This window comes from Phoenix dactylifera, unplaced genomic scaffold, assembly GCF_009389715.1.
Source record: "Phoenix dactylifera cultivar Barhee BC4 unplaced genomic scaffold, palm_55x_up_171113_PBpolish2nd_filt_p 001154F, whole genome shotgun sequence".
NCBI classification, from domain to species: Eukaryota; Viridiplantae; Streptophyta; class Magnoliopsida; order Arecales; family Arecaceae; genus Phoenix; species Phoenix dactylifera.
Window position 1 is genome coordinate 1 of NW_024068493.1, and position 26178 is coordinate 26178.

General features: G+C 56.0%; 2 protein-coding genes across 2 annotated transcripts; one reads left to right on the forward strand and one right to left on the reverse strand.

Moving 5' to 3' along the window:
* Positions 1 to 9477: 9477 nt before the first annotated feature.
* LOC120108056 lies at positions 9478 to 16087 on the forward strand. Its single transcript, XM_039121607.1, has 2 exons — positions 9478 to 10470; positions 14729 to 16087. The coding sequence occupies exons 1-2, from the start codon at positions 9478 to 9480 to the stop codon at positions 15881 to 15883; spliced, it is 2148 nt and encodes a 715-aa protein (XP_038977535.1). The 3' UTR covers positions 15884 to 16087.
* A 4232-nt stretch (positions 16088 to 20319) lies between these two features.
* On the reverse strand, positions 20320 to 25588 carry LOC120108057 (golgin subfamily A member 6-like protein 1). Its single transcript, XM_039121608.1, has 2 exons — positions 23284 to 25588; positions 20320 to 20371 (listed from the first exon to the last, which is right to left on the reverse strand). Exons 1-2 carry the CDS (start codon positions 24912 to 24914, stop codon positions 20320 to 20322), a joined length of 1683 nt encoding a protein of 560 aa, XP_038977536.1. The 5' UTR covers positions 24915 to 25588.
* Positions 25589 to 26178: the final 590 nt, after the last annotated feature.

Below are 26178 nucleotides of genomic sequence, written 5' to 3' on the forward strand. Positions count from 1 at the left end.
TGGAAAACCACAACACCGAAGTCAATAGGGTGTTGGAACATTTGGTGACCACCTTGGCCGCCATAAGAAGAGAAGGTAATGCCAACATTGAAAGGCTAGAGAGGAGGTTTGCAGAAAAAAGTAATAAGGGAGAAAGAAAAATGAGAGAAGATAGAAGGAGAGGAAGTAGAGTTGAATGCGGTGAGACATATGTTGATAGGTGGGCCGATGGCATCCCAATGGAGGATCGGCCAAGGAGTATGGAAAGACCCATGAGTGAACCTGTAGGTAGCCCTCATCCTTGGAGGCCTCATGGCCGACATGCACAAGAAGGAAGAAGGGAGGAACGGGTGAACCGTGAGGGAGATGTTAGAGGTTTCGGTCCACATGAGAGGGGAGTCCGAAAACCTAAAATTGAGTTCCCATCTTTTGGAGGAGATCCTTATGAGTGGCTCGACAAGGTTGAGCAATATTTCCATGTGTATTAGATCCCTAGAGAGGAGAGGGTAACCCTAGCTAGCTACCATCTTGAAGGAATAGCCAATAGGTGGTGGAGGTGGCTAAGGAGTATTTATGAAAAAGAAGGGAACTATTTGGGGTGGACGGCCTTTGTCCAAGAGTTCATGCACCAATGGGGGCCTTCACCAACAATCAACCATCACGGCCAATTGGCCAAACTCAAGCAAGAAGGCAAGGTGCAAGCATACATCGATGAGTTTCGACAACTTCAAACCATGGTCGAAGGATGGTCGGAAGAGGCACTACTTGGCACTTTTGTGGACGGGCTCAAGCCTTGGCTCTCCAAGGAAATCAAGCTCAAACAACCCACCCGCCTTCAAGAAGCAATGAGGATGGCGGAGATCCTTGATCAAGCCAACATTCAAGACCGGCGGCAGACCAAGGAAATCTCCAACAGCAGCCCGCTGCCGTCTAAGTCCCAACCGGCAGCAAGCACTTCCAAATCTCAGCCCCAAGAGGTAAAAAGACTATCCCAAGAAGAACTCCAAAAATACTTCGATAAGGGCTTGTGTTACAAATGCGGTGCGAAATGGGAAAGGGGCCACCGATGCAACCGTGGCCAAAACTTTGTCATAGAGCTCCTCGAGGAGGAGCCAGAAATTTCAGATGGGTTCCAAACCGAAGACCAAGCATCCGACGAAGCGACTGGCCGTGCCTTTGCTATCCATGAATGCCAAATGACAGGAGGCCTAGAAGAGCCGGATGCCGAACCCACTGCAGCAGAAAATTCTGCAACCATCCATGCAGCCGGCAGAAGGGAAGAACACCAAATGGAACCAACCACGCCAACCTCAGCCGATCCACTTGCAGAATTTCCAGCAGCTGGAGATGAATCTTCGTGCCACGCCATCAGCAGCGCCGATTGGAGGATCTGGGACAGGATACGAGAAACCATCAAGCTGGATGTTCGGGCTCAAGAAATCATTGAAAAGATTGAGGCGGCTGCAGATGGAGTAGCCAACTTCAAAATCCGGGATGGCCTCATCTTCTACAAAGGGTATGTCTATGTCCCTAACACTCCAAACTTAAGGCAAGACATACTAGATCATTTCCATATTAGCAAAGAAGGGGGACATGCCGGGTGGTTTCGTACCTATGTGCGAATCAAAAACTTTTTCTTTTGGGAGGGTTTAAAGGCTGAACTCAAGAGGGTAGTGACCCTATGTGATGTATGCCAATCAGTAAAATATGACCCTAGGGCAACCCCAGGACTCTTGCAACCCCTTCCAATACCCGAAATGATTTGGGAAGACCTATCCATGGATTTTGTAGAAGGCCTTCCCAAGAGTCATGAGTTTGAAGTAATCATGGTGGTAGTAGATCGACTTAGCAAGTATGCCCATTTCATAAACATCAAACACCTTTACACTACTAAGTCGGTTGCCAAAGCCTTTGTAGAAGGGGTGGTCCGATTGCATGGCATCCCAAGGACCATCATTTCCGACCGTGATCGCATCTTCCTAAGTGATTTTTGGAAGGAGATGTTCTCACTTCAAGGCACCAAGCTCAAAGCAAGCTCCTCATACCACCCCCAGACCAATGGACAAACAGAGGTCGACAACCGTACCTTGGAGCAATATCTTCGCTGCTTTTACCACAACAAACAGAACCTTTGGTCGGAGTACTTGGTGTGGGCCGAATATTGGTACAACACTTCATACCATTCAGCCATCAAAACAAGCCCCTACCAACTTGTCTACGGCCGCCCGCCACCAACCATGACTACTTATGAACCCGGGACAACAAGGACTCATGAAGTGGAGCAACAACTGATCAACTGGGACGAGATGCTTACACATGCAAAAAGGGAACTGCACAAAGCTCAACAATGCATGAAGAAATACTATGACAAGCAACATAGAGAGGTAACATTCCATCCCGGACAATATGTTTACTTGAAAATCAGTCCAAAGAAGCAAAAGGCCCTTAAAAGAAAATTCAGTTTTAAGCTATCAAAAAAATATTATGGGCCGTTCAAGATTTTGGAGAAAATTGGGGAGGTTGCATACCGGTTGGAGTTACCTCCAAGTTCACAACTCCATCCGGTATTCCATATCTCCATGTTGAAAGAAAGAATAGGAGACCCTTCGTTGATTGAAAGGGAACTACCTACATTTGATGAAGAAGGTTCCTCCTACAACCAAGAGAAGTCCTCAATTACAGAATCTGGAGGCGGGGCAGAGGAAGAAGACCCATTTGGCAAGTCCTTATACATTGGCAGAGCACCTCTCAAGAAGAAGCCACATGGGAAGATTATGATGAGATAGCCCAACGGTATCCGGACTTCACCCTTGAGGACAAGGGTGTTCTCCAAGAAGGGGGGATGTTGCAGACCCCAAACGACCGCGCCGTGCAAAGGCCCCGCCAAGCCAAGATCTAGCAAGCATGGCCGAGGCCAACCTCGGCCAAGACCAACGCTCGGGCCAAATCCACTGCTTGGAGGTCTGCCCAAGCAGTGGCCAGCACTATAAGCCAACGGCACAGCCCCGCGCAGGCCCAGACTAGCACCTGCGCGAGGTTCTGCGCCCTCTGCAGCAGCGCGCGGCCGACCGAGCGCACGGCCAGCCACAGCAGCGCGCGGCCAACCGCGCGCCCAGACAGCCCACGGCACGTGCAGCCCCCTGCGCGCGCCCACTGCAGCAGCACGACCACAGGCGCACGCGCCAATAGGGGTGCACGCCCACGCGCTTGCCTGCGCGCGGCCACCAGCTAGGGCGCCCGCCCGCGCGGGCCTCCATGTTGAGGACCCCCGCAAGCCACGCCGCAAGAGGAGAAACAATCGCACACCAACCGAGGGCCAAAGTAGCCATGCCAACCAAAGAGGGCCATCGGACCACAAGGAGGCCAACGGGGGGTCAAGCCAAGGCCAACTACTTTGCTTGGAAAGCCTTGGCCAAGCCCCTTCATGCGGCCGAGCACGCCCAACCTCGGCCGAGCCAAATATGTGCCCATGCATGCCCAAGCCTTGGCCAAGCATGCCCAACCTTGGCTGAACCCGCCGCGCGCACCGCCCCGCCGAAGCCAAGCCGTAGCCAAATCCTGCCGCAGCCAACCTCGCTTGCTACAGTGCGGCGAGGTTCTTGGGCAAGAACCTCGCCAACTACAGTGCCCACGCACAGCCAGGCCGCCAGCAGCCAGCTACAGTGCGGCAAGGTTCGGCAGGACGAACCTCGCCTGCTACAGTGCCCGCGCCCACAGTGCCCGCGCGCCTAGGCCCGCGCACGCCCAGGCCCCTGCGCGCCCAGGCCCGCGCACGCCCAGGCCCCTGCGCGCCCAGGCCCGCGCACGCCCAGGCCCCTGCGCGCCCAGGCTCGCACCCAGCCGCGCGCGCGCGCTTGCTCGCCAGCGCGCCCAGCAGGCCGCGCGCCCGCCCGCGCGCCCGCGCCCGCCTGCGCGCCCAGCCGACCGCGCCCGCCCGCGCGCCCGTGCCCACGCGCGTGCCCAGTCCCAGTCCCGCCCGGACTGGGACGCCCAGCCGGGACGTGCGACCCGGTCAACCGGGACACGCGTCCCGTGCATTCGGTCCGCGGAACCCATGCAGATCCCACCCTCCATCCTCTTCCATCCAATGGCCAAAAGGCAAGCCAAAGTTCAGCCGTGGGAGGGCCCTTCTTGGGTGATCTTTAGCCATCCATCTCATGCCAATCAACGGTGGAAAAGCCTTGGATCCATGTGAAGACAAATTGCCATGTTTTGTCTAGGGCTTAGGCTATAAAAAGAGATGTAAAAGACTATTGAAAGGCATCAAGAGTTCTTCCAGAGTCATGTTGTTATGTCGGCCGTAAGGCTTGGGTGGCGTTTGTGCCGAATTCGGTCCTTAGATCTTGTGTTCTAGGACTTGGGCTAGTGGTAGATCCATCAATTTCCACTAGATTGGGCTAGGGAGAGATCTCTTCAATCTCTTTCTAGATTTCTTTTGCTTTCTTTATTATTGTTCTTCGTTATTCAAGTTAGTGGAATATAAACCAAGTTTGCTTTCATTGTTGATCCTCTTCTTGAGTTATTCCACTGGGCGTTGCCTACAATCGGTCCATCGTCATCTTTTTCAAAGGCGCACGCGAGGAGCGCAAGGAAAGGGGCTTGGTGAGGGGCTTTGGACCGTGAGCCCCCATCAAATTGGTGCTTTCATTGAGAGGTTCCTTCAAGGAGGTAACGCTTGAATTCCAATCTTCCAGATCTGAATTTGCGTTGCATATTCTATTTGATCCAAAGTTAAAATTCAGATCATAGTTGTTGGTGAAGTTCATAAAAATTCTGCATCCTATATTGGGCTTGAATTTGTATTCGATTGGGGGATGTTCAATTTCTGTTTTTATTATTGTGAAACCCCTGTCGGAGGCTGATTGAGTGGTGTACACGTCAGGTGGGTTGGTTCATCCATTGGGTGACAACCGCAGGAGGTTTGGGGACTGGTTTGAGAAGTTTCTGTGTTGCAGAAAAATTCTGCAACAAGGTGTTTGTTTGGGGTGTTAAGAACAGGGTTTTCTGAAGCTTTAATTCTGATTTTTTGTGGAGAGTTTCTGAGGTTATTAGTTACTGTTATAAGTCTCTTTGAGGGGTGATTTGAGTCTGTCTTGAAGGTGAAACTGGCTGCTGAAGTTTGTGGACTGCCGCAGAAATTTTCTGCAACCCAGAAATTTTTGTGCAGCAAGTTTTGGAGATTGTTGAGTTCTGATTTTTGGGAGTTTGAGGGGCTGTTGTCTCAAGGTTTTAGAGTCCTAAAACAGAGGGTTAAAAGGAGATGGAGTCCCCCCATTATAACAACCAAGATAGGAGGTTAGAAGCCCTTGAAGTTAGTTCGGCCAACCTTAACCGGGCATTGGAAACTTTGTCCAATACTATGGCTGCAAATATGGCTGAAATAAGGAGGGAAAACAATGCCAACATGGAGAGGTTGGAAAGGAGGATGCTAGAAAGGGAAAATAAGAGGGTGCAAGAAGAAGTGCCTAGGTCGCATGCCGCACGGCAGGGCCGGGCAAGGTATGAGAGCGATGCCATTAGTGTTCAGGGTACACATCATGCAGATCATGGTATTAGGCATCATGGGCGAATGGGAGAAAGGATAGAAGCCGAAGGCTTAGTGTTTGAGAGGTGGCTTGATGATGAGCGGGTTAGTAATGGCCATAACAATCATGATGAGGCTGATAGTGAACCCGAAGAACGCCCCTTCCATGCTCAAAGGCCTTATGGCCGGAGAGAACCCATGGCAAGGAGAGGAAGAAACATGCGGGGTAATGACTTTGGAGATGATGACTATAGGGGTCCATGGCCTAGAGAAGAAGGGCTTAGAAAACCCAAAATTGACTTCCAAAAGTTTGGTGGAGGAGACCCGTATGAGTGGCTTGACAAGGCGGATCAGTACTTTGACGTTTATGACATCCCACGGGCTGATCGGGTGACCCTAGCCAGTTTCCACTTAGAGGGTAGGGCTAGCCGATGGTGGAGGTGGATCCGGGCCTTGTATGAGAAAGAAGGGAGAAGGTTAGGGTGGACTGCCTTTATGGACGAATTCATGAAACAATAGGGACCATCCCCCGTTGTCAATCACCATGGTTAACTTGCAAAACTTAAACAGGAGGGCAAAGTCCAGACCTACATCGATGAGTTCCGGCAATTACAAACTATGGTCAGCGGATGGTCCGACTAAGCTTTGCTTGGTACCTTCATCGACGGCCTCAAACTGTGGCTAGCCAAGGAGATCAAACTCAAACAACCAACGCGGCTACAAGAGGCGATGCGCATGGCGGAGATCCTAGACCAAAGCTACAATCCGGAACGACGTTCAACCAAGGATGGTGCCATCAGCAAGCTCACCAAACCACAACCATCTAAGGTAAATTTCAGATCAAAAGAGATAACTTCAACAGGTTCCAAAAATCAGCAAAGAGAGGTAAAGAAATTGTCACGTGATGAGCTGCAAGATTACATAAAAAAGGGTCTATGTTTCAAGTGCCGTGAAAAGTGGAGCCGGGAGCATCGTTGTAAGACCGGCCAAGTCTACGTCCTTGATGCAAGCAGCAACGAAGAGCCCGCTGCATCTGAAAATTCAGATAGCAGCAGCGAGGAGGAAGATCACCCCGAAGAGACCGAACCATGTGCAGAAAATCAGCATGCTGAATTGTCACTCAATGCACTTTGCGGCGCACCAAAACCCTCCATAATGAGGCTCATGGCTTGGATCGGCAAGCATGAAGTCTCCTTGTTAGTGGACAGCGGCTCTTCTCATAATTTCATCAACTCAGCAATCGTACGAAAGGTTGGACTCAAAGGTACATCGGTTTCACCGTTTGAAGTCAAAATTGCTAGTGGTGAAAAATTACTATGTGCTGAAATTGTTAATAATGTAAAGATGAATGTACAAGGGGTGAGAGTTAAAGCCGACCTACATGTACTTCAATTAGTCGGCTTAGACATTGTCTTGGGAAATGCATGGTTACGTAGTCTAGGCCGGGTGGTGACCGACTTCGACGCAATGACCATGGAGTTTAAACTCGGTGGCAAAAAGAGGACATGGACGGCCTTGAGCAGCAAGGAAGTACGGCCTTGCGAGGCCAACATGATAGAAAAACTTTGCAAAGGAGGGGCTAGCTGCTTTGCCGTTGTTATGGCTAGCCCGAACCAAGAAGGTCCTCTCCAAGATGATGCAGAAATCCAGCAGCAGCAGCAAGCACTTGAGGGGATGCCACCACCAATCCGGAGGGTGTTAGAGGCTCATCAAAGTGTCCTCCAGAAGCCTACTTCCCTCCCGCCACAACGAGACTTTGATCATCCAATTCGGATGAAAGATGAGGCTGCTGCGGTCAATGTTCCACCATACAGGTACGCACACTTTCAAAAGGGAGAAATTGAACGTCAAGTTGATGAAATGCTTAGCCAGGGGCTGATCCGATATAGCTCGAGTCCCTTCTCCTCACCCGTTCTATTGGTGAGAAAGAAGGATGGCTCATGGAGGTTCTGCACCGACTACCGAGCTCTTAACGAAGCAATCATCAAAGACCGTTTTCCGATCCCTACGGTAGACGAGATGCTCGATGAATTGCATGGTGCCAAGTTCTTCACCAAATTGGACTTACGGGCCGGCTACCATCAAATCAGAATGAAAGAGGAGGATGTGCACAAGACGGCCTTCAGGACACATTTCGGCCACTACGAGTACTTGGTGATGCCATTCGGTCTTACAATGCGCCATCAACATTCCAAGCGGCTATGAACGAAATTTTCAGACCCTACTTGCGAAGGTTTGTCTTAGTATTTTTTGATGACATCTTGATATATTCCAGATCCATGGACGAGCACCTTGAGCACTTGGAGATTGTTCTACGCACCTTGGAGGAGCACCACTTTCACATCAAGCCTTCAAAGTGTGCATTCGCACAAGCGGAGCTCGAGTATTTGGGCCACATAATTTCAGCCGAAGGAGTTCGTGTGGATCAGCGAAAAATTCAGGCCATGCTCGATTGGCCATGGCCGAAGGATATCACGGCCCTAAGAGGATTTTTGGGGCTAACAGGCTACCACCGACGATTCGTAAAGGATTATGGGCTGATTGCAAAGCCACTGACCACCATGCTGAAAAAAGGAGGTTTCATGTGGACCATTCAAGCATGCAAGGCATTTGAAGACCTCAAGGAAGCTATGACACAAACATCGGTACTTGCCTTGCCCGACTTTTCCAAACCGTTCGAGGTCTACACCGACGCTAGTGGCGAAGGTATAGGTGCTGTTTTGGTGCAGGAACGACGACCCTTGGCCTTCATTTCCAAAGCATTAGGGTCGAGAAAGAAAGCTTGGAGCACCTACGCAAGAGAATTGTTGGCAGTTGTACATGCGGTGAAGGTTTGGAGGCCATACCTTCTCGGCCGACGCTTCACCATCATCACGGACCAGCAAGCCCTTCGCCATCTACTTCAACAGAAGATAGTGACTCCCGAACAGCAAAAATTTCTTGTCAAGTTGCTGGGTTTTGAGTACGACATCATCTATCAACCCGGCAAAGAAAACAAAGTGGCTGACGCGTTGTCGCGAAGGGAGAACGACCAGATGTTGTGGGTGGCTGAAGACATGAATGAGCCGCAGAATTTTGCAGCAATCAGCGGCGTTGATTGGAGGATTTGGGACCTGAGTTCGTGAGGCATCAAAGCTTGACGCCCGCGCACAAGAAATCCAAGAAAAACTAGATGCAGCGGCTACGGATGTTGCAGAATTTAAGGTACGCGATGGTCTGATTTTTTACAAGGGAAATGTCTATGTCCCCGACATCCCCGACTTGAGAAGAAACATCTTAGACCACTTCCACAACAGCAAGGAAGGTGGCCATTCAGGTTGGCTTCGCACCTATCTTCGTGTGAAGCACTTTTTCTATTGGGAAGGGTTAAAGCGCGACGTCAAAACCTTGGTGGCCGAGTGCGAGACATGCCAGAAGACCAAATACGATCCACGGGCACCCACCGGACTGCTGCAACCACTTCCCATCCCGAACATGATATGGGAGGATCTGACCATGGACTTCATCGAGGGTCTTTCGGCAAGCAAGGGCTACGAGGTGATCCTAGTGGTGGTTGATCGGCTAAGTAAGTATGCACACTTCATACCTCTTAAACATCCTTACACAGCCAAGTCAGTTGCACATGCATTCGTGGTGACCATTGTTCGACTCCATGGAGTACCAAGGAGCATCGTCACCGACCGAGATCGAGTCTTCATGAGTACTTTCTGAAAGGAGCTGTTCACCTTGCAGGGAAGCAAACTAAAAGCCAGTTCCTCTTACCACCCACAGACGGACGGACAAACAGAGATAGTCAACAGGACCTTGGGGCAATACCTGCGCTGCTTCTGCCATGAGCAACAATCACGGTGGGAAGCTTTCTACCCTGGGCTGAATTTTGGTATAATACTTCCTACCACTCATCCATTAAATTGAGTCCTTTTGAACTTGTGTATGGGAGACCCCCTCCACTATTGACTACATATGAGAGGGGCATGGCCCGAAGTGAGGAAGTTGAACAAGAATTATTGGCAAGAGACGAAGTCCTAGCAAATGTAAAAAGAGAGCTTCGGAAGGCACAAGAAAGAATGAAAAGGTACTACGACCAAGGTCGCCGAGAAGTTGTCTTCAACCCTTGCCAGTTTGTCTACCTAAAGCTGAAGCCCTACCAACAGAAATCATTAAAAGACAAGTTCAGCCACAAGCTATCTCAAAAATTTTATGGGCCGTTGAGAATCATAGAACGCATCGGAGAGGTCGCCTACCGACTGGAGTTACCCGCCTCATCTCACCTGCATCCAGTCTTCCATGTGTCGTTGCTCAAAGAGAAGGTTGGTGACCTGACGTTAATTGCACCGGACCTACCCACATTTAATGAAGAGGGTCGACTGCTTCTACGACCAGTTGAAGCTCTCAAGTACCGCATATGGAGACGAGGCCGAGAACGACGCAAAATCTGGCAAGTCTTGATTCAGTGGGGCGGCTTGCCCAAGGAAGATGCTACGTGGGAGGACTATGATGAGGTCTCTCAGAGGTACCCTAACTTCATCCTTGAGGGCAAGGATGTTCTTCAAGGGAGGGGGAATGTTGAGGACCCCCGCAAGCCACGCCGCAAAAGGAGCAACAATCGCACACCAACCGAGGGCCAAAGTAGCCATGCCAACCAAAGAGGGCCATCGGACCACAAGGAGGCCAACGGGGGGTCAAGCCAAGGCCAACTACTTTGCTTGGAAAGCCTTGGCCAAGCTCCTTCATGCGGCCGAGCACGCCCAACCTCGGCCGAGCCAAACATTTGCCCATGCATGCCCAAGCCTGGGCCAAGCATGCCCAACCTTGGCCGAACCCGCCGCGCCCGCCCCGCCGAAGCCAAGCCGCAACCAAATCCTGCCGCAGCCAACCTCGCTTGCTACAGTGCGGCGAGGTTCTTGGGCAAGAACCTCGCCAGCTACAGTGCCCATGCACAGCCAGGCCGCCAACAGCCAGCTACAGTGCGGCGAGGTTCGGCAGGATGAACCTTGCCTGCAACAGTGCCCGCGCGCCCAAGCCCCTGCGCGCCCAGGCCCGCGCCCAGCCCGCGCACGCCCAGGCCCCTGCGCGCCCAGGCCCGCGCCCAGCCGCGCGCGCGCCAGCCGGCGCGCCCGCGCGCCCGCGCCCGCCCCGCCCGCGCGCCCACCAGCGCGCCCGCCAGCCTGGCGCGCGCCCAGTCCCGCCCGGACTGGGAAACGCCCAGCCTGGACGCGCGACCCGGTCAACCGGGACATGCGTCCCGTGCGTCCGGTCCGCGGAACCCCTGCAGATCCCATCCTCCATCCTCTTCCATCCAATGGCCAAAAGGCAATCCAAAGTTTAGCCGTGGGAGGGCCCTTCTTGGGTGATCTTTAGCCATCCATCTCATGCCAATCAACGGTGGAAAAGCCTTGGATCCATGTGAAGACAAATTGCCATGTTTTGTCTAGGGCTTAGGCTATAAAAAGAGATGTAAAAGACCATTGAAAGGCATCAAGAGTTCTTCTAGAGTCATGTTGTTATGTCGGCCGTAAGGCTTGGGCGGCGTTTGTGCCGAATTCGGTCCTTAGATCTTGTGTTCTAGGACTTGGGCTAGTGGTAGATCCATTAATCTTCACTAGATTGGGCTAGGGAGAGATCTCTTCAATCTCTTTCTAGATTTCTTTTGCTTTCTTTATTATTGTTCTTCGTTATTCAAGTTAGTGGAATATAAACCAAGTTTGCTTTCATTGTTGATCCTCTTCTTGAGTTATTCCACCGGGCGTTGCCTACAATCGGTCCATCGTCATCGTTTTCAAAGGCGCACGCGAGGAGCGCAAGGAAAGGGGCTTGGTGAGGGGCTTTGGACCGTGAGCCCCCATCACTCCAGCCCGCGCGCTCGTCCACGTGCCCGCCCGCAGCGCATCGGCCTGCACCTGCGCCCGCCCGGCGCGCCCAGCGCCCAGCGCCCAGCGCCTGCGCCTGCCTGGCGCGTCCGAACCTCGCCGGGCCAGGAGTCGGCCAGTGCACAACAAGGCCGCCTCCCCGCCCCTCGCCAGCACTTGGCGCCCGCGCAACAGTGGGTTGCGCGCACGCCAGACATGGGCATGGGCACGAGCGGCAGCTAGGGGCACCAGCCCGTGCGTGCGCACTTGGGCGCACACGCACAAGGAAGCACAGCAGGCGCAAGGCCCGGCCAAGGCCGCATTCGGCCGAGCGCACCCAAGCCAGACCAGCCCAAGGACAGCGCACGGGTCGAGCCCAGCCGAAGACACAGCAAGGCAACCGAGCCCGCATGCATTGGACTTCGACCAGCCAGCGCGCGCACGCCCGAGAGCCAAACAAGGAAAGCCACGATCAGCCCGACCAAGAGCGCAACCCAGGGACAAGTGGCAGCCATCCGCGCGCAAGGCCAAACAAGGAAGGCCGCCGTTAGCCCGACCGAGAGCGCGCCTAAGGACAAGTGGCAACCATCCGCGCGCAAGGCCAAACAAGGAAAACCATCAGCAGATTGCGCCCGGCCAAAGCCAACCAACAGCGACACATGGCAAGCATCCCAGCATCAGCGCCGAGCCAAACATGGAAAGCGCACGTGCAGAATCAAAGGAGGAGCCTGCGAGCTCTTCCATAGGGATCCGACAGGAGAAGACACAGGCGGCCAGGATGCAGCAGACCAAAGGATGGACGCACAGAGGACAGCTGATAGACACCTCAGCCCGCCAAGCCAAGATCTAGCAAGTATGGCCGAGGCCAACCTCGGCCAAGACCAACGCCCGGGCCAAATCCACTGCTTGGAGGTCTGCCCAAGCAGTGGCCAGCACCTTCAGCCCACGGCACAACCCCGTGTAGGCCCAGACTAGCACCGGCACGAGGTTCTGCGCCCACTTGGGCACCAGCCCGTGCATGCGCACTTGGGCGCACACGCACAAGGAAGCACAACAAGCGCAAGGACCGGCTAAGGCTGCATTCGGCCGAGCGCGCCCAAGCCAGACGAGCCCAAGGACAGCGCACGGGTCGAGCCCAGCCAAAGACACAACAAGGCAACCGAGCCCGCACGCATTGGACCCGGACCAGCCAGCGCGCGCACGCCCAAGAGCCAAACAAGAAAAGCCACGGTCAGCCCGACCGAGAGCGCGCCCAAGGACAAGTGGCAACCATCCGCACGCAAGGTTAAACAAGGAAAACCATCAGCAGATTGCGCCCGGCCAGAACCAACCGACCGAGACGCATGGCAAGCATCCCAACATCGGCGCCGGGCCAAACAGGGAAAGCGCACGCGCAGAATCAAAGGAGGAGCCTGCGGGCTCTTCCATAGGGATCCGGCAGGAGAAGACACAGGCGGCCAGGATGCAGTAGGCCGAAGGATGGACGCACAGAGGACAGCCACGCCAGCGATCCATGGGAGCAAGGAAGACAGCAGCGCGCCCTGCAAATTAGGAAGGATATCACAGCAAATCAGGCAGCGCAGCCCAGCTGCCCAGCACAGCAACCAAATCAGGCTGCGCACGGGCAGATGGCAGCCTCAGCTCATGACACGCGCGCAGGCCACACAGAGATCAAATCCCAAGCGCCCAACTCAATGCAGCACATGGCCAAGAGAAGAACCAAGTTTGGTCAGGCCCTTGCGGCCGAATTAGAAGTCCTTTGTCATTTGAATTAAGTCCAAAATAAGCCAAGGCAATCGGCCTATAAGAGGAGCCATTAGGGCCCTTAGGCAAGCATCTTCTAGCATTTGAATTTCCAGCAAAGTGTCAAGGGTTGTATCCCTTTTGTTTGTCGGCCGAAAGGCTTGGGCTAAGGAGGAGAACATCACTCCCCTTAGATTGTTTAGGCGTTGCAAGGTTCCTTCCGGATCTTGCCAAGAGTCCTATGTAATCGTTGCTTGATTGGAATAGAGTCATTTGCTTTGCAATTCAGCCCCACATACATTGATTCTTTCCCTTAGCCGAGCGCCCATAGAGGTAGAGCATAGGCAAGGTTCCATCGGTAGCAAGAAGGAAGAGAGATACCCACATCAAGTTGGTCCCAACACACGGCAAACCCTCAACCTTGGCGTGGGGTTCGGGACCGCAAAGCCCCGCGGGCCAACACTGGTGCTTTCATTGAGAGTTCTTCAAAGGAGATCGTCGGGTAATCGGCTTCAGTCCAAATTCACGGAAGGTCGATCTCAAGGATATCCTCTAACTTTTCAGATCTACATTCTCCATTGTTCTTGTATTGAGGTCTGAAAATCAGATCTGAAAATCATTGTAAATTCATAAAAAATTGATTGTAAGGGGTTAAGTTTTCGTGGGGTCGGGTAGTGAATCATTCAGCCCACAAAGGCTCTTTGAAACAATGGAAAACCACAACACCGAAGTCAATAGGGTGTTGGAACATTTGGTGACCACCTTGGCCGCCATAAGAAGAGAAGGCAATGCCAACATTGAAAGGCTAGAAAGGAGGTTTGAGGAAAAAAGTAACGAGGGAGAAAGAAAAATGAGAGAAGATAGAAGGAGAGGAAGTAGAGTTGAATGCGGTGAAACATTTGTTGATAGATGGGCCGATGGCATCCCCATGGAGGATCGGCCAAGGAGTATGGAAAGACCCATGAGTGAACCCGTAGGTAGCCCTCACCCTTGGAGGCCTCATGGCCGACATGCACAAGAAGGAAGAAGGGAGGAACGGGTGAACCATGAAGGTAATGCTAGAGGTTTCAGTCCACATGAAAGAGGGGTCCGAAAACCTAAGATTGAGTTTCCATCTTCTGGAGGGAGAGATCCTTATGAGTGGCTCGATAAGGTCGAGCAATATTTCCATGTATATGAGATCCCTAGAGAAGAGAGAGTAACCCTAGCTAGCTACCATCTTGAGGGGAGAGCCAATAGGCGGTGGAGGTGGCTAAGAAATATTTACGAAAAAGAAGGGAACTATTTGGGGTGGACGGCCTTTGTCCAAGAGTTCATGAACCAATGGGAGCCTTCACCAACAATCAACCATCATGGCCAATTAGCTAAGATCAAGCAAGAAGGCAAGGTACAATCATATATCGACGAGTTTCGACAACTTCAAACCATGGTGGAGGGTTGGTCGGAAGAGGCACTACTTGGCACCTTCGTGGATGGGCTTAAGCCTTGGCTCTCGAAGGAAATCAAGCTCAAATAGCCCACCCGCCTTCAAGAAGCCATAAGGATGGCGGAGATCCTTGATCAAGCCAACATCCAAGACCGGCGGCAGACCAAGGAAAGCTCCAACCGCAGCCCGCTGCCATCCAAGTTTTAGCCGGCTGCAAACACTTTCAAGCCACAACCAGCCGCTGCATCTACTTCCAAACAGCAACCTTCTGATGTCAAGAGGCTCAGCCGAGAGGAGGTGCAAGAATACATCAAGAAGGGTTTATGTTTCAAGTGTGGCGCCAAGTGGGAGAAAGGTCATCGCTGCAAATCGGGCCAATCCTATGTGCTACACATTGATAGCAGCGGAGAGGAAGATGATGCCGCCACCACCGACAGCAGTGACTCGGATGAGGATGAGATCCCAACGGGAGACAACCAAAATAGCCCCCTACTAAAGGATGCCGAGCTATCTCTTCATGCGCTCACCGGTGTGCAGCGACCTTCAACCATGCGGATGACGGCGTGGATCGGCAAGCATGAAGTATCCTTGCTCGTTGACAACGGATCCTCCCACAACTTCATTAATCCAGGAGCCTTGCAGCGAGTAGGACTCAAGGGGGCAGCCACCGAGCCGTTTGAAGTCAAAGTAGCAAGCGGCGAAGGACTCAAATGCCAAGAAGTTGTCAAAGATGTCTGGCTCAACATCCAAGGGGTAAGAATTTCTGCAGACTTGCATATACTACAACTTGTAGGTTTGGATGTAGTCCTTGGCAACGCATGGCTTCGGGGCATTGGTAAAGTAGTAACGGACTACAATACCATGACCATGGAGTTTCGGCTCAATGGAAGGAAGAAGATGTGGACAGCACTCAACCACAAGGAAGTCCTATCATGCGAAGCCAACATGATTGAACGCTTGTGCCGAGGAGGGGCCCTTTGCTTCGCCATCATGATGTCCAACCAAGGAGTGGCTGCGGAGGGACCTCAACCGCAGCCAAAGGATGACTTGCAGGACCTTCCACCGCAAGTGCAAAAGCTACTTGCAGCACACCAAGGAGTTCTAGCCAAGCACAAAGCCCCGGCCAAACTCTTGGCTTGGAGGAGTGGCCAAGCCTTGGCCAAGCATCCCCAAGGTCGGCCAAGGCAAGGCCCAGCAGCCCCAAGCCAAGGCACGCCCGTGCACGGCCCAAGGCACGACCGTGCGCGGCCACTGCGTGCCTCCGCGCGCGCCCAGGCGCTGGTGTTGGAGGGCGTCTCTCGGCCCCGAGCCGCCACACCAAGCCTCGCACCTTGGCTCCTTGCGGATGCCTTAGAAATGTAGGAACGCGGGCCGAACGGGTAACGCCGGTTGTGATGCACTCCTTAGGACGGTCGCGGATACAAGTCAAGGGGCGGGCCTACTGGCTGCAGCTTGGCCCGGCCCTTAGCTTGTTGGGAATGGTGGACACGCTCCTTTGGATGGTCGTGGGAATCAAGACAAGGGGCGGGTCTACTGGTTGCAGCTTGGCCCGACCCTTGGCTTGAAGAGAAACAATCACTCACAAGATGATATGTGGAGATATAGGTAGAGGAACGCTTGATTGTTTCTATTTCCCAAAATGAAGCTTACACAAAATATCTAGAGGAAACTATGATGGATTTTCCCTAGCCCAAGTCTTGGACAAACCCCAAGACCGAATACAAGAGACAAGGTCCCTCCCAAGCCACTAAGGCCGAAAAAACAAGTGCTAAGATGTAAGATATAGCGTAAGATCCCCAAAATGATCCCCCCCATGGCTCATTTATAGGCTTTCTAGTGTGCTCAAGGGTGGCTAAGGCATGGGGGTGTTCATGGCCCATGTAGGGCCAAAGGCTTGGCCAAGGCATGGCCAAGCCTTAGGCATAGGCTGGCTGCAGGTCTGGCCCTTGGCTGGCCCGGCTGTGGCCTTGGCAGGGGCTAGGAGGGTGGCTGGCAGGGCCTGGGCGCGGCTGGGGCAGCAGGCTGGGCGGCAGGGGCCTGGCCAGGGCGCTGGGCGCTGTGGCAGGGCGCCTGGGCGCGCGGCGGGGCGCCTGGGCGCGCGGCGGGGCGCCTGGGCGCGCGGCGGGGCGCCTGGGCGCGCGGCAGGGGCGCGGCAGGGCGCCAGGGGGCGCGGCAGGGCGCCAGGGGGCGCGGCAGGCGCGCTGGCAAGGTGCGGCACGGGCGCCGAGGCGCGGCGCGCGCAGGGCGTGGCAGGGCGCCGAGGCGCGCACAGGGCGTGGCAGGGCGCGGCGCGCACAGGCGGCGTGCGCAGGGCTGTCGGGCGCGCAGGGGCGCGCGCTGGCGCGGTCTGCGGCGAGGTTCGCTGGACCGAACCTCGCCCGGCCGTGCTGTGGCGCGCGGCGCGTGCGGGCGGGCGTCTGCGCGCGCGGGCGGTGCTGGGGCGCGCGGGCGCGCGCCTGGGCTGCAGCGAGGTTCGCTGGGCCGAACCTCGCCTGGGCGCGGGCGTGCTGGCAAGCGCCTGGGCGCGGGCGTGCTGGCGGTCTGGCTGGCGCGCCCAGCACTGTGGCTGGCGAGGTTCTGGGCGCAGAACCTCGCCTGGCACACTGTAGCTGGCGAGGTTCTTGGCCTGAACCTCGCTGCAGCAATGCCATGTTGCCGGATTTGGCCATGGCACGCGCGCGGTGAGCTCGGCCGAGGTTGGGCATGCTCGGCCGAGGCTTGGACTTGTGCGCGGCGTGCTCGGCCAAGGTTGGGCATGCTTGGCCGAGGCTTGGCATGCGTGGCACGGGCTAGCCATTGGTGTGCTTGGCCGAATGAAGGCTTTGGCCAAGGCTCTCCAAGCAAAGTTGTTGGCCTTGGTTTAACCCTTCGTCGGCCTCTTCATGGCCCGATGCCCTCCTTGGTTGGCGGCGCTTGCGGGGGTCCGCAACATTCCCCCTCTATTGAAAAATATCCTTGTCCTCAAGGATAACAAGTGGATGCCGCCGGATCATCTCATCATGGTCTTCCCAAGTAGCCTCTTCTCTCGGCTTTCCTCCCCATTGAAACATTACTTGCCATAGTTGTGTCATGGCTCTCTTCAAGTCGGCCCATGTTTCTCTTGACTTCGGGGTTTCCTCAAGCTCTCTCTTCTTAGCCATCGACCCATCATCCTTCAAGAAGTGCCGATAGTAGCCGGTTGATCCCATGTTTGTCCCTAGGGCCAAGATATCCACAAAGGTCTCAACCTTTCGTGGGCCAAGCCTTACTCCTCCAAAAATGTGGCCCAAATACTCCAACTCAAATGCACACTTAGGAGGCTTGATGTAGAAGTGACAATTCTCCATAACCTCCAAGTGCTTCATGTGCTTCTCCATGGACCCGAAATAGACCCAAGTATCATCAAAGGAAACTAAAATGAATTCTCTCAAGTAAGGCCCAAATACCTCATTCGAAGTGGGTTGTAGAATGGATGATCCTTGAACTCCCGACAAAGCATGCAAGGTGAACTCGGTCTCCTCCTTTTTATCACTATGTCCGATCTTCTCACCATGCTCCATCTCTTTGTTTTCTTCTTTTGAATTTTTAACTCTAGTGGCCTCATCTCCGCTGCCCACATCTAGAAGAAAAGCTTGCCCGGTCTTGCAAGGATGTCCCGGTCTCCACTTGCCCCCACACTTGAAGTATAGCTCCTTTTTGATGTATTCTTGGAGCTCTTCCCTTGACAACTTCTTGATTTCTTTGGGTCGGTCCTTGTCGTCACTTTTAACCTCTCCATTGACCTTCCAAGGTGCTCTTGGTTGCAAGGATGAAGATGCATTGTTGCTGAAATTTTCTTTGGACATGTGCTTCTCCGCGGGGTAGCTTTGATCTAGGATCTCCGCCATCCTCATTGCATCTTGTAACCTTGTTGGTTGCTTAAGCTTCACTTCCTTGGCTAGCCATGGCTTTAAACCATCTAGGAAAGTGCCCATTAGCGCCTCTTCGGACCATCCCCTCACTAATGTTTGGAGACGCCGAAACTCATCAATGTATGTTTGCACCTTTCCTTCTTGTTTCAATTTGGCTAGTTGCCCATGGTAGTTCACAACGGGTGAAGGACCCTATTGTGACATGAATTCCTTCACGAAGGCCGTCCAACCTAGTCTCTTGCCATCCTTCTCATAGAGTGCCCGGATCCATCTCCACCACCGATTTGCCCTTCCTTCAAGATGGAAGCTAGCAATGGTGACCCGGTCGGCTCTTGAGACCCCATAAACTTCAAAGTATTGTTCGGCTTTGTCTAGCCATTCATAGGGTTTGCCTCCTCCAAATAAGGGAAAATCAATCTTGGGCACCCTCAACCCTCTTTCATATGATCGAGGACTCCTTCCAACTTCATCTTCAAAGTCTTCTTCCATTCGGCTCCTCCTCCTTCCCTCCATGTTACCTCTCCGGCCAAAAGACCCTTGAGCATGGAATGGCTCCTCTTTAGCCTCACTCTCATCCTCACTATATTTTCTCCCTCTTGTGCTAGTCCTATCATCCTCCATCCACCTATCTACTATCCCCACATCCCGGGCTCCAATTCTTTCATCTTTTCTCCATGGTCCTTGATGGCCTAACCCCACTTCTTTGTTAGATCTCAAGCTTCCTTCTTTACTTGCTCTATTCTCCCTCACTTGGCCCCGCCATGAGGCATGCGACCAATATTCTTCTTCATTGGATCTTCTAAGCTCTTTTTCTCTTCTATTTCCACTAACTCTCCTTTCTAATCTTTCTAGGCGGGCATTTACACCGGCTAGGGTAGTTGATATCTTCTCAAAGGTTCGGTTTCGACTTTCAAGGGTTTGATTTAGGTGTTGAGAACTCCCCTCTAAGGCCTCAAGCCGTGCATTCTCATCCCTCATCATCACTCCTAACCTCCTTTGGTCGTCACCCAAGGGATGAACCGACCCTCCTTCTTATATATTCAAAAGATACACCACTCGATCGCCTCCGATTACAACAAAGATTTACAACAATTAAAACTCTCTTTCTCCCAAGAGAGACGTTTTGAAACTCTATTTGCTCCCTACCCGATGTAGTTGGGAAAGGGCACGAGGTACTACCACTAGCCTCCCTCTTGTGCCGTCCCTAATGTACCCTACACCGAATAGTTGGGTCAAATAATGCCGGGTACTACCATTAGCCTCCCTATTGGCACCATCCCTATGATGAGCAAGATAGAGATCAATCCGTTCTCTTTTACAAGAAAAAATGCTCACTCCTCTTTTGCAAATAAGAATGATAAGTTGCTAAAATTTAAGTACCCGATGCATGCATAATAAACTTCTAATGTACCCCCTCTCAAATGCAACAAATAATATGAAGGTAGTAAGTAAACTTCACTACTAGGCATGCAATGATATGTTAAACAACTTAACCCAACCCACTATAGAATTTGAAATTTTGTTAGGGTTGTAGGCGTTACCTCTTTTGAGAGAGATCTTCGACGGAGCTTCTCTAGGAACTTCTTCCGACGAAATCTCTCAATGAAAGCACCATTGTTGGAGGGCGTCTCTCGGCCCCGAGCCGCCACACCAAGCCTCGCACCTTGGCTCCTTGCGGATGCCTTAGAAATGTAGGAACGCGGGCCGAACGGGTAACGCCGGTTGTGATGCACTCCTTAGGACGGTCGCGGATACAAGTCAAGGGGCGGGCCTACTGGCTGCAGCTTGGCCCGGCCCTTAGCTTGTTGGGAATGGTGGACACGCTCCTTTGGATGGTCGTGGGAATCAAGACAAGGGGCGGGTCTACTGGTTGCAGCTTGGCCCGACCCTTGGCTTGAAGAGAAACAATCACTCACAAGATGATATGTGGAGATATAGGTAGAGGAACGCTTGATTGTTTCTATTTCCCAAAATGAAGCTTACACAAAATATCTAGAGGAAACTATGATGGATTTCCCCTAGCCCAAGTCTTGGACAAACTCCAAGACCGAATACAAGAGACAAGGTCCCTCCCAAGCCACTAAGGCCGAAAACACAACAAGTGCTAAGATGTAAGATATAGCATAAGATCCCCAAAATGATCCCCCCCATGGCTCATTTATAGCCTTTCTAGTGTGCCCAAGGGTGGCTAAGGCATGGGGGTGTTCATGGCCCATGTAGGGCCAAAGGCTTGGCCAAGGCATGGCCAAGCCTTAGGCATAGGTTGGCTGCAGGTCTAGCCCTTGGCTGGCCCGGCTGTGGCCTTGGCAGGGGCTAGGAGGGCGGCTGGGGCAGTAGGCTGGGCGGCAGGGGCCTGGCCAGGGCGCTGGGCGCTGTGGCAGGGCGCCTGGGCGCGGCAGGGGCGCTGGGGCGCGCGGCAGGGCGCCAGGCGCGCTGGCAGGGCGCGGCACGGGCGCCGAGGCGCGGAGCACGCAGGGCGCGGCACGGGCGCCGAGGCGCGGCGCGTGCAGGCGGTCGGGCGCGAGCAGGCGGCGTGCGCAGGGCTGTCGGGCGCGCGGGGGCGCGCGCTGGCGCGGTCTGCGGTGAGGTTCGCTGGATCGAACCTCGCCCGGCCGTGCTGTGGCGCGCGGCGCGTGCGGGCGGGTGTTGAGGACCCAAGTCCGCCGCACCGCCGAGGCCTTCAACCAAGGGAGAATACCGGCCCGGAGGAGAACCACAAAAGGACATGCCAAGCTCAAGATCAAGGTATGAGTTCACTATTTTGCTTGGAAAGCATTGGCCGAAGCCCGTTCACCCTTGGCCAAGCCTTGGCCAAGCCCCTCCATGCTTGGCCTAGCCTTGGCCAAGCTCTTCTCCACTCGGCCAAACTCACCCATGTCCGTGCCCAACCAAGCCCGCGCCCGTGCCCACGCACAAGCGCGCCCAAGACATGCCCCAGGCCACTGCTGGGCGCGCCCAGGCCATTGCTGGGCGAGCCCAGGCCACAGCCGCACTCAGGCCACGGCTGGGCACGCCCAGGCCACGGCCAGACACGCCCAGGCGCCCAGGCCACGGCCAGACACGCCCGCCCGCGCGCCCAGGCGCCCGCCCGCGCGCGCCCAGGCGAGGTTCGGGCCAACGAACCTCGCCGCAGAGCGCGCCAACCCGCCTGCAGCCCGGCGCGCGCGCCCGCGCCCAGGCCACGGTGTTGGAGGGCGTCTCTCGGCCCCGAGCCGCCACACCAAGCCTCGCACCTTGGCTCCTTGCGGACGCCTTAGAATTGAAGAAACGCGGGCCGAACGGGTAACGCCGGTTGTGTGCCGAGCACTTAGTAACCAAGGGAATCAAGGCAAGGGGAGGGTCTACTGGCTGCAGCTTGGCCCGACCCTTGTCTTGAATGAAAACAACCAAACAATGCAAGTATTTGTGGAGGAAAGATTAAGGTTGATTCTATTCCCAAAATGAAGCTACAAGCTTAATCTAGTGGAACTATGATGGGTTCTCACTAGCCCAAGTCCTTAGAGAAACTCTAGGACCGAATACATAGGGACAAAGCCCTCCCAAGCCCTTAGGCCGAAATACAAGTGAACTCCCAAGATGACCAAAGATCCTTCAAAGACCCTCATTCCCTCCCATTTATAGTGCTCTCCAAGTGGCCCAAGAGTGGCCAAGGCATAGGGGTCTTCATGGCACAAGTAGGGCCAAAGGCTTGGCCAAGGCATGGCCAAGCCTTGGGCATAGGCTGCTGGCTGGGCTGGCCCTTGGCTGGCTGGGCTGTGGCCTTGGCAGGGGGCAGGCAGGCGGCTGGCAGGACCTGGGCACGGCTGGCAGGGCGCTGGCTGGTCGGCAGGGCCTGGCTGGGCGCTGGCTGGGCGTCTGGCACGGCAGGGCTGGCTGGCAGGGCGCCTGGGCGTGCGGCAGGGCCTCTGGGCGCGCGGCAGGGGCGCTGCAGGGGCGCTGGGGCGCGGCAGGGGCGCGGCAGGGCGCTGCAGGCGCGCGGCAGGGCGCTGGCAGGGCGCGGCAGGGCGCTGGCAGGGCGCGGCACGGGCGCCGAGGCGCGGCGCGCGGCAGGGCGCGGCAGGCGGCGTGGCAGGCGCGCGGCAGGGCGCTGCAGGCGCGCGGCAGGGCCTGCGGCAGGGCGGGGCAGGGCGCGCGGCAGGGCGCGGCACGGCGCGCGCGGCAGGCGGCGCGGCAGGGCGCGCGGCAGGCGCGCGGCAGGGCGCGCGGCAGGCGCGCGCAGGCGCGCGGCAGGCGCGCGGCAGGCGCGCGGCAGGCGCGCGGCAGGGCGCGCGGCAGGCGGCGCGGCAGGGCGCGCGGCAGGCGGCGCGGCAGGCGCGCGGCAGGCGGCGCGGCAGGGCGCGCGGCAGGCGGCGCGGCAGGGCGCGCGGCAGGCGCGCGGCAGGCGGCGCGGCAGGCGCGCGGCAGGCGCGCGGCAGGCGCGCGGCAGGCGCGCGGCAGGCGGCGCGGCAGGGCGCGCGGCAGGCGGCGCGGCAGGCGGCGCGCGCAGGCCGCTGTCGGGCGGGCGCGCGTGGGCGCGCAGGCGGCGCGCGCAGACGGCGCGCGCAGGCGCCTGTCGGGCGCGCGTGGGCGCGCGCAGGCGGGCGCGGGGCACGCGCAGGCGGGCGCGCCTGGGCGAGCGCGGACGGGCGCGTGCGGCGAGGTTCGGGCGGCCGAACCTCGCCCGGTAGCGGACGCGCGCGGGCGGGCGTGGCCAGCGCGCGGGCGGGCGCGGCCAGCGCGGGCGGGCGGGGCCAGCGCGCGGGCGGGCGCGGCCAGCGCGCGGGCGGGCGCGCCCAGCGGGCGGACGGGCGCGGCCTGCGCGCGCGCGGCCTGGACGCGCGCGGCCAGGGCCTGGGCGCGCGCGGCCAGGGCCTGGGCGCGCGCTGGCGCTGCCTGGGCGCGCGCAGGCGCGCAGGGCCGCGGCCTGGGGGCTCACGGGCGCGTGCGGCGGGCATGCACGGGCGCGGCTTGTGTCGCGCATGGGTGTGCCGTGCCTTTGGCATGCTTGGCCTTGTCTTGGCCGACCTTGGACATGCTTGGCCAAGCATTGGGAGCCTTGGTTTGGCCAAGGCTTGGCCAAGTGCAAAGGAGGTTGGCCAAGGCTTGGCCAAGTGTAGGAAGGCTCGGCCGAGGCTTGGACATGTGCGCGGCATGCTCGGCCAAGGTTGGGCATGCTTGGCCGAGGCTTGGCATTGATGGTATGGGCCCGGTGCGCGCGGGCGATGTCGGGCACGCGGCGGGCGCGGACGACCGCGGATGCATGCGGGCGAGCGCGGGCGTCGTCGGGCGCGCGGCGGGCCGAATGTCGGGGTGCTTGGCCAAGGTTCGGCCAAGTGTGAAGATGCTCGGCCGAGGCTTGGCCAAGCGTGAAGGGGCTTGGCCAAGGCTTGGCCGTCCCTCCAAACAAGTAGTTGGCTCGATCCTTGATCTTGGTCTTGGTAGGACCCTCCTTTGGTAACTTCCGAGCCCGGACCTCTCCTTGGTGGTGGAATTTGATGGTGGTGTATGAGGGAGGTCCGCAACATTCCCCCTTCCTTGAAAACTATCCTTGTCCTCAAGGATAAAGTTTGAATACCATCGGGGGAGTTCTTTGTGAGCATGATGTGGAAGTGGTGTTCATCCAAAATGGACAACACAACCTCCACATGTTCCTTGTGTTGCTCCATGGGTTGAGAAGGAACTAAAAGATTATCAAAGGAAGTAAACTTTGTCAAGTAAGGCCAAGGTACCTCATTTGTTGTAGCTTGAAGAATGGACGATCTTTGCAAGGCATGCAAAGGGGGCTCGGCCTCCTCCTCTTTTGAACTACTTCCGGCCTCATCATCATGTTCAAGCTCTTCCCTTTCTTCAATGACTTGTGGCTCTTCCTTTGGCAAGCTCTTGACTTCGTTGGGTTGGTCCCTTTTGCCATGTTCAACCTCTTCTTTGTCTTCGGAAGGAGTTTGCGGTTGCAAGGAAGAAGATGCATGCTTGTTGAATTTCTCTTCGATGCATGTTTGCACTATCTCTTCTTGCTTCTTCTTGATGATATGCTCATGGCTTGCCCCAAGCTTCAAACATGTTCGGGCCTCCTCTAACTCCCTTTTTATCATCTTTAATTGGCCCTCTCTCCACCTTCTTTCTCCATAGCCATGCTCCCCATGGCGGCTAGCATAGCTACTTGCTCCTTGAGCACTCCTATACTCTCCTCTTTTTTCTTCTTCTCTCCACCAACTCTCTTTCTTTTCTTCTCTTCTCTTTTCTTCTCTTTTCTTTTCTTCTCTTTTCTTTTCTTCTCTTTTCTTTTCTTCTCTTTTCCTTTCTTCTCGATCCTCCACTTGGCCCCGCCGAGAGGCGTGCGACCAATGTTCATTTCTCCTCACTTCTTTCTCTCTTTTTCTCTCTTCTTTTCTTCTTTCTTCTCTCACCCTCATATATTCATCTTTTCTCTCTCTTTCCTCCCTAGCCCTTAGATTCATTCCAATTTTGGCTAGGGTCTCATTTGCCCTCATCAAACAAGCCTCACTCTCCATTATGTTTACCATATTAACCCAAAATAAAATTTGAAATTTATTAGAGTTGTAGGCGTTACCTCTTAGGAAGAGATCTTCCTAATGAAACCTCTCAATGAAAGCACCATTGTTGGAGGGCGTCTCTCGGCCCCGAGCCGCCACACCAAGCCTCGCACCTTGGCTCCTTGCGGACGCCTTAGAATTGAAGAAACGCGGGCCGAACGGGTAACGCCGGTTGTGTGCCGAGCACTTAGTAACCAAGGGAATCAAGGCAAGGGGAGGGTCTACTGGCTGCAGCTTGGCCCGACCCTTGTCTTGAATGAAAACAACCAAACAATGCAAGTATTTGTGGAGGAAAGATTAAGGTTGATTCTATTCCCAAAATGAAGCTACAAGCTTAATCTAGTGGAACTATGATGGGTTCTCACTAGCCCAAGTCCTTAGAGAAACTCTAGGACCGAATACATAGGGACAAAGCCCTCCCAAGCCCTTAGGCCGAAATACAAGTGAACTCCCAAGATGACAAAAGATCCTTCAAAGACCCTCATTCCCTCCCATTTATAGTGCTCTCCAAGTGGCCCAAGAGTGGCCAAGGCATAGGGGTCTTCATGGCACAAGTAGGGCCAAAGGCTTGGCCAAGGCATGGCCAAGCCTTGGGCATAGGCTGCTGGCTGGGCTGGCCCTTGGCTGGCTGGGCTGTGGCCTTGGCAGGGGGCAGGCAGGCGGCTGGCAGGACCTGGGCACGGCTGGCAGGGCGCTGGCTGGTCGGCAGGGCCTGGCTGGGCGCTGGCTGGGCGTCTGGCACGGCAGGGCTGGCTGGCAGGGCGCCTGGGCGTGCGGCAGGGCCTCTGGGCGCGCGGCAGGGGCGCTGCAGGGGCGCTGGGGCGCGGCAGGGGCGCGGCAGGGCGCTGCAGGCGCGCGGCAGGGCGCTGGCAGGGCGCGGCAGGGCGCTGGCAGGGCGCGGCACGGGCGCCGAGGCGCGGCGCGCGGCAGGGCGCGGCAGGCGGCGTGGCAGGCGCGCGGCAGGGCGCTGCAGGCGCGCGGCAGGGCCTGCGGCAGGGCGGGGCAGGGCGCGCGGCAGGGCGCGGCACGGGCGCCGAGGCGCGGCGCGCGGCAGGGCGCGGCAGGCGGCGCGGCAGGCGCGCGGCAGGCGCGCGGCAGGCGCGCGGCAGGCGGCGCGGCAGGGCGCGCGCAGGCGGCGCGGCAGGGCGCGCGGCAGGCGGCGCGGCAGGGCGCGCGGCAGGCGGCAGGCGCGGCAGGCGCGCGGCAGGCGCGCGGCAGGCGCGCGGCAGGCGCG